The sequence below is a fragment of the Portunus trituberculatus genome, chromosome 41 (assembly GCF_017591435.1).
Source record: "Portunus trituberculatus isolate SZX2019 chromosome 41, ASM1759143v1, whole genome shotgun sequence".
NCBI classification, from domain to species: Eukaryota; Metazoa; Arthropoda; class Malacostraca; order Decapoda; family Portunidae; genus Portunus; species Portunus trituberculatus.
Window position 1 is genome coordinate 15,515,941 of NC_059295.1, and position 7,500 is coordinate 15,523,440.

General features: G+C 47.5%; 1 protein-coding gene across 4 annotated transcripts in view; it reads left to right on the forward strand.

Annotated features, from left to right (window-relative positions):
- The window catches only part of LOC123517073, a 9,885-nt gene extending 6,519 nt beyond the window's left edge, over window positions 1-3,366 (forward strand). For 2 of the 4 annotated variants that reach the window (XR_006678384.1, XR_006678385.1), the window contains 2 exons: window positions 2,227-2,370; window positions 2,491-3,366. Coding sequence is in view for 1 of the 4 variants with exons in the window: in XM_045276924.1 (XP_045132859.1) it covers window positions 2,491-2,527 (37 nt within the window). In the remaining 3 variants the exon portion in view is untranslated. The remainder of the gene's footprint in view (window positions 1-2,226; window positions 2,371-2,490) is intronic. The other 2 variants (XM_045276924.1, XM_045276925.1) reach the window with 1 other exon arrangement.
- Window positions 3,367-7,500: the final 4,134 nt, after the last annotated feature.

Here is a 7,500-nt window from a genome sequence, read left to right on the forward strand (position 1 = left end):
TCTCTCTCTCTCTCTCTCTCTCTCTCTCTCTCTCTCTCTCTCTCTCTCTCTCTCTCTCTCTCTCTCTCTCTCTCTCTCTCTCTCTCTCTCTCTCTCTCTCTCTCTCTCTCTCTCTCTCTCTCTCTCTCTCTCTCTCTCTCTCTCTCTCTCTCTCTCTCTCTCTCTCTCTCTCTCTCTCTCTCTCTCTCTCTCTCTCTCTCTCTCTCTCTCTCTCTCTCTCTCTCTCTCTCTCTCTCTCTCTCTCTCTCTCTCTCTCTCTCTCTCTCTCTCTCTCTCTCTCTCTCTCTCTCTCTCTCTCTCTCTCTCTCTCTCTCTCTCTCTCTCTCTCTCTCTCTCTCTCTCTCTCTCTCTCTCTCTCTCTCTCTCTCTCTCTCTCTCTCTCTCTCTCTCTCTCTCTCTCTCTCTCTCTCTCTCTCTCTCTCTCTCTCTCTCTCTCTCTCTCTCTCTCTCTCTCTCTCTCTCTCTCTCTCTCTCTCTCTCTCTCTCTCTCTCTCTCTCTCTCTCTCTCTCTCTCTCTCTCTCTCTCTCTCTCTCTCTCTCTCTCTCTCTCTCTCTCTCTTCTCTCTCTCTCTCTCTCTCTCTCTCTCTCTCTCTCTCTCTCTCTCTCTCTCTCTCTCTCTCTCTCTCTCTCTCTCTCTCTCTCTCTCTCTCTCTCTCTCTCTCTCTCTCTCTCTCTCTCTCTCTCTCTCTCTCTCTCTCTCTCTCTCTCTCTCTCTCTTGCTCTCTCTCTCTCTCTCTCTCTCTCTCTCTCTCTCTCTCTCTCTCTCTCTCTCTCTCTCTCTCTCTCTCTCTCTCTCTCTCTCTCTCTCTCTCTCTCTCTCTCTCTCTCTCTCTCTCTCTCTTCTCTCTCTCTCTCTCTCTCTCTCTCTCTCTCTCTCTCTCTCTCTCTCTCTCTCTCTCTCTCTCTCTCTCTCTCTCTCTCTCTCTCTCTCTCTCTCTCTCTCTCTCTCTCTCTCTCTCTCTCTCTCTCTCTCTCTCTCTCTCTCTCTCTCTCTCTCTCTCTCTCTCTCTCTCTCTCTCTCTCTCTCTCTCTCTCTCTCTCTCTCTCTCTCTCTCTCTCTCTCTCTCTCTCTCTCTCTCTCTCTCTCTCTCTCTCTCTCTCTCTCTCTCTCTTCTCTCTCTCTCTCTCTCTCTCTCTCTCTCTCTCTCTCTCTCTCTCTCTCTCTCTCTCTCTCTCTCTCTCTCTCTCTCTCTCTCTGCTCTCTCTCTCTCTCTCTCTCTCTCTCTCTCTCTCTCTCTCTCTCTCTCTCTCTCTCTCTCTCTCTCTCTCTCTCTCTCTCTCTCTCTCTCTCTCTCTCTCTCTCTCTCTCTCTCTCTCTCTCTCTCTCTCTCTCTCTCTCTCTCTCTCTCTCTCTCTCTCTCTCTCTCTCTCTCTCTCTTCTCTCTCTCTCTCTCTCTCTCTCTCTCTCTCTCTCTCTCTCTCTCTCTCTCTCTCTCTCTCTCTCTCTCTCTTGCTCTCTCTCTCTCTCTCTCTCTCTCTCTCTCTCTCTCTCTCTCTCTCTCTCTCTCTCTCTCTCTCTCTCTCTCTCTCTCTCTCTCTCTCTCTCTCTCTCTCTCTCTCTCTCTCTTCTCTCTCTCTCTCTCTCTCTCTCTCTCTCTCTCTCTCTCTCTCTCTCTCTCTCTCTCTCTCTCTCTCTCTCTCTCTCTCTCTCTCTCTCTCTCTCTCTCTCTCTCTCTCTCTCTCTCTCTGCTCTCTCTCTCTCTCTCTGCTCTTGCTCTCTCTCTCTCTCTCTCTCTCTCTCTCTCTCTCTTCTGCTCTCTCTCTCTCTCTCTCTCTCTCTCTCTTGCTCTCTCTCTCTCGCTTGCTTGCTCTCTCTCTCTCTCTCTCTCTCTCTCTCGCTTGCTCTCTCTCTCTCTCTCTCTCTCTCTCTCTCTCTCTCTCTCTCTCTCTCTCTCTCTCTCTCTCTCTTGCTCTCTCTCTCTCTCTCTCTCTCTCTCTTGTTCTCTCTCTCTGCTCTCTCTCTCTCTCTTTCTCTCTCTTGCTCTCTCTCTCTCTCTCTCTCTCTCTCTCTCTCTCTCTCTCTCAGTGGAGGGTGGCTCATGATAAGGCAGTAAGGATAGAATGAAAGGCACACAAGGAGCTCCACTGGCCTCCTCTATCTCAAGGAACACCTCTCTCAATCACTGATGTGATTTGCAACAGTAATAACAATTGAATCAACTGCCAAATGTATATAAATAAATGCAAAATAGTGGGATGACTTCATGGAGCTTGTGAATCAACAGTTTGCTGACTTTTCGCCTGACATCTTTGCTGCTGCTGCCGCCCCACTTCACCTGTTGATGATCCCTAAAGAGAGCACTGGTTTGGACTCATGATGCTTCATGCTTATATGGTGGCCTGTGATATCCCCTCTTGCAAGACCACAGGTTAGCAGGATTCCATCTTATCCATTGTGGCCCATGCTTCTTGACTAACTGTGAGACCCCACTACACCATAGTAGTTGTTGGCAATAGTGTGAGTGATGAAGTACAAGTTCTATTTGCAGGCCTGCAGCGCTACAACCTTGTTTGATCATCTGCTAGTTCCCATCTGCAACCAACCCAACTAGCAACAACAACTTGATGCTGAGACCTAGTTTCTCAGTCAGGACCATCACCTTTATGACCTGTGAAGTTGATTCTGCCTATACCAAGCTCCTTCAGCACATCAGGTAGAGATGGAAGTCCATGAGCCATCCGAACACCAAAGCCATGAAACATATCATGATCAGTGTCCGTGACTCTGTTTCAAGTGATGTAACCAAACCAGCAACTTCTACGACAATAACCCCACCAGGCCCTTCAAGTCTTTCTGGTTGGTATCATCAACATCCCACCCACAGCTTCTCTATGGCCACCCTCTTAAGTTCCTGTGTCAGGAACAATGTTCAGGCCAATGCTGTGATCGTTGAGGCCACTGCTTGGCCACAAGATAATATGGCCCAGTACAATACACATGCCCCACCTCTTTTCCTATTACTCAAGCTTGTTGCTGTAGTCTGCATCCAGGACATAACTATGAGGCACCAGGAAATGATGGTAGGCACAGTGATGGGCATTGGGTTCCATGACTATCTGAAAATACCCAGAAGCTGTATCTCGTGGAGGAACTGTGAATTTCTCTGCCCATCCAAGTGTCCATCCATTAGAGAATTGTCTTGGGCATCACAACAAGCCTGCTGGCTTGCAGAGAGGATGCTAGTCTCACCTGTCGCAACTTAAGTTTTAGCCCTGTAACAAATGCACAAATAGTATTTATGTAAATTTCATTCCTAAACAAATTAATATTTACTATTATACTTTAGCAACTAGAGAGGAAGCATGTGACTCTGAGTCAAAATACAAGCAAGTTTATTCATTTCAAATATACCAAGGACCTGTTACATTGTTCATTCATGTCCTTTCCACACATTCAGCACTGTTGCTATTCATACTTAGTAATACTGGTAGTATCCACATCCCCTTGGTCTTCCACTGGCTGACTGTGATGTTGGTGATGATTCAGCTGCCCCAGTCTACCAGTCTCATGCTTGCTTAACACATAGTGAACACAGGATTTCCATGGAGAGACATATCTTAACTAGAGAGGATCCATTCCACCCTGTAAACAAGAGATGTTTAAGATTAATGTGGTTATATGCTTTAGTGTGTCATATGTTGTTGGATCTTCTCTACTCCTTAAAACATTTTTTTCTGGTATGAGTGTGGCTTGTGTTGTAAGCTGTTGTGTGGGTCTTGTGGCCTGCAATATACATAAATTGTGGAGTGAATGGTCATAGCAAAGGATATTGTGTGGCTTGATGCTGTGTGTGGTGCGGTGTCTGGTGAGATAAGTCGTGCGAATGTTGCAGAAGTTCATGAAGAAAAAGTTGATGGGGACATGAAGACATAGGCAAGACCAATCAATATTCACCCCAGCAAGACCCTCGAGACCATAAGTAGGCACATAACTGACCACCAAAGATATTTGGGTTTGACACTTGTCTCAGCTGGGTGAGAGCCGAAGTGTTAACAGCAATCTTGACAGTTTTGTAATTGATACAGAGTTCTACACTATATAATTTTAATGCAGTAGTATTCATGGGAATGATTTAAAGTTCCTATGAATTCAAGTGATGATAATAAGAAACATTTTACAGCAATAAAGAGGAAAAGAAAAGTTTCTATATCCCCGTATGTGTGTGTTTATGGTGGCAGAATGCCATGGTGCTGTCATTGGCCAAAAGAACGGACCTTGTCACTTGCCATGATGGCAAAATGAAACTTAGGGAAGCTATTGGAGTTTTCAAAATGTTTTTTGATTGCAATGATAATTTTACATGTTCTAATAGAGTTCGGAATATTTTCAAGCTTTGTAACTTCTAATGACAAATGATAAATTAGGCTTTCTGAAGTAGTGTAAATCAATAGTTATGACTATATCAAACATATTTTTTGTAACCAATATGATAATGTAGACAATAGTAATTAAGTTCTCAAGGGACATTCAATTATGATTATAGTGATAGAGCTATAAGCAAGTGTCTCTCTCTCTCTCTCTCTCTCTCTCTGAAATAAGGAAAGGAGAGAGGAGGAGGAGGAGGAGGAGAGGAGGAGGAGAGGAGGAGGAGGGGAGGAAGAGGAGGAGAAGAGGAGGAGAGGAGGAGAAGAGAGGAGAGGAGGAGGAGAGGAGAGAGAGAGGAGAGAGGAGAAGAGGAGGAGGAGGAGAGGAGAAAGAAGAGGAGGAGGAGAGGAGGAGGAGGAGGAGAGAGGAGGAGGAGGAGAGGAGGAGGAGAGAGGAGGAGGAGAGAGGAGGAGAGGAGGAGGAGGAGGAGAGGAGGAGGAGGAGGAGAAGAGGAGGAGGAGGAGGAGGAGAGGAGGAGGAGAGAGGAGGAGGAGGAGAGGAGGAGGAGGAGGAGGAGGAGGAGGAGGAGAGGAGAGGAGGAGAGAGAGGAGGAGGAGGAGGAGGAGGAGGAAGAGGAGGAGGAGGAGGAGAGGAGGAGGAGGAGGGAGGAGGAGGAGGAGGAGGAGGAGAGGAGGAGGAGGAGAGAGGAGGAGGAGGAGAGGAGGAGGAGAGAGGAGGAGGAAGGAGGAGGAGAGAGGGAGGAGGAGGAGGAGGAGGAGGAGAGAGGAGGAGGAGGAGGAGGAGGAGGAGGAGGAGGAGGAGGAGGAGGAGGAGGAGGAGGAGGAGGAGGAGGAGGAGGAGGAGGAGGAGGAGGAGGAGGAGGAGGAGGAGAGAGGAGGAGGAGGAGGAGGAGGAGAGGAGGAGGAGGAGGAGGAGGAGAGAGAGAGGAGGAGGAGGAGGAGGAGGAGAGAGAGAGGAGAGAGGAGAGAGGAGGAGGAGGAGAGAGGAGGAGGAGGAGGAGGAGGAGGAGGAGGAGGAGGAGAGAGGAGGAGGAGGAGGAGGAGAGAGGAGGAGGAGGAGGAGAGAGGAGGAGGAGGATGAGGAGGAGGAGGAGGAGGAGGAGGAGGAGGAGGAGGAGGAGGAGGAGAGAGGAGGAGGAGGAGGAGGAGGAGGAGGAGGAGGAGGAGGAGGAGGAGGAGGAGGAGGAGGAGGAGGAGGAGGAGGAGGAGGAGGAGGAGGAGAGGAGGAGGAGGAGGAGGAGGAGGAGGAGGAGGAGGAGGAGGAGGAGGAGGAGGAGGAGGAGGAGGAGAGGAGGAGGAGGAGAGGAGGAGGAGGAGGAGGAGGAGGAGGAGGAGAGGAGAGGAGAGAGAGAGGAGAGAGAGGAGGAGAGGAGGAGGAGAGAGAGGAGGAGAGAGAGAGAGAGAGAGAGAGAGGAGGAGAGGAGAGAGAGGAGGAGAAGGAGGAGGAGGAGGAGAGGAGGAGGAGGAGGAGGAGGAGGAGGAGGAGGAGGAGGAGGAGGAGGAGGAGGAATAGGAAAGGAAGGAGGAGGAGGAGGAGGAGGAGGAGGAGGAGGAGGAGGAGGAGGAGGAGGAGGAGGAGGAGGAGGAGGAGGAGGAGGAATACAAAGGAAAAGGAAAGCCAAACAGCAACAGACCTGTTGGTCCTTTCGAGGCTGTTTGGTAACTACTTCTAACTGGCTACAGATAAGAGAGACAGGACAGTACAGGAGAAGGCTCCTCCCCACCCACCACTCCCTCCAGCTTTCGCTGGCATGGAAAATAGCTTGAAAAGTACCATGCAGTATGGAAAAACTGACATGGAATTTTCACAGGAAAGGATGAAAGGAGATTCTATTATTCACCCTACGGTGAACTCTACATATCTATCTATAAGAAAGTTAATATAGTATCATGTTTAATTATTCAGACAAGAAGAGAGCTTGTTGGGGTTATTCTTTAAATATTTATCAATTTTGTTTTTGAATGATGCAATGGAAGTACTGTTTACTATTTCTGAAGGAAGCTTATTCCAAATGTTAACTATTCTATTAAAGAAAAGTGCTTTGCCTCGTGGGTTTTAAAGCGTTTTGGTGTAATTTTAAATCCATTATTCCTTGTTATGGTGGAATGATCAATAGTAAAATATTTATTGACATCAAGGTTGTTGTATCCCTGAAAATTTTGAAAACTTCGATTAGGTCTCCTCTTATCCTGCGCTTTGTTAAGCTGAATAAATTTAATGCTTCCAGTCGTTCCTCATACGGCTTGTTTCTCAATCTCGGAATCATCTTGGTCACTCTACGCTGGATCCTTTCCAGTTTTTCAATGTCTTTTCTGTAATATGGTGACCAGAACTGCACACAGTATTCAAGCTGAGGACGCACCAATGAGTTATATAAAGTAAGGATAACTTTTTCTGATTTAAATTCAAAGGTTCTTCCAATGAACCCAACTAATTTATTTGCATTCTTTACTGCTTCTGTGCAGTGTTTGCTCGGCTTGAGATCTTTAGACACCACAACACCAAGATCTTTTTCATTCTCAGCACTTTCCAGAGGTACATTACTCATTACGTATTTTGCTTGTACATTGTTACTTCCAATGTGTAGGACTTTACACTTTTCTATATTGAATTTCATTTGCCATTTTTCTGCCCAGCGTGTCAGTTTATTTAAGTCACACTGTAGTTCTTGCCATTGTGACGTTGATGTAACTTTGCTCATTATTTTGGTGTCGTCCGCGAATTTGCTTATTTTACAAGTGATTCCTTCATCAATATCATTAATATAAACAATGAAAAGAACTGGTCCTAATACAGAGCCTTGAGGAACACCACTTTTCACATTGTGCCACTCTGATTCTTTTCCATTTATAACAACTCGTTGCTTTCTGTCAGAGAGCCAGTCTTCCAGCCATTTCAGGGTATTTCCAGCTATGCCGTGAGCTTTTACTTTGCTGATTAGCCTCTTGTGAGGGACAGTGTCGAAAGCTTTCTGGAAATCAAGAGGAGGAGGAGGAGGAGGAGGAGGAGGAGGAGGAGGAGGAGGAGGAGGAGGAGAGGAGGAGGAGGAGGAGGAGGAGGAGGAGGAGGAGGAGGAGGAGGAGGAGAGAGGGAGGAGGAGGAGGAGGAGGAGGAGGAGGAGGAAGAGGAGAGGAGGAGGAGGAGGAGAGGAGGAGGAGGAGGAGGAGGAGGA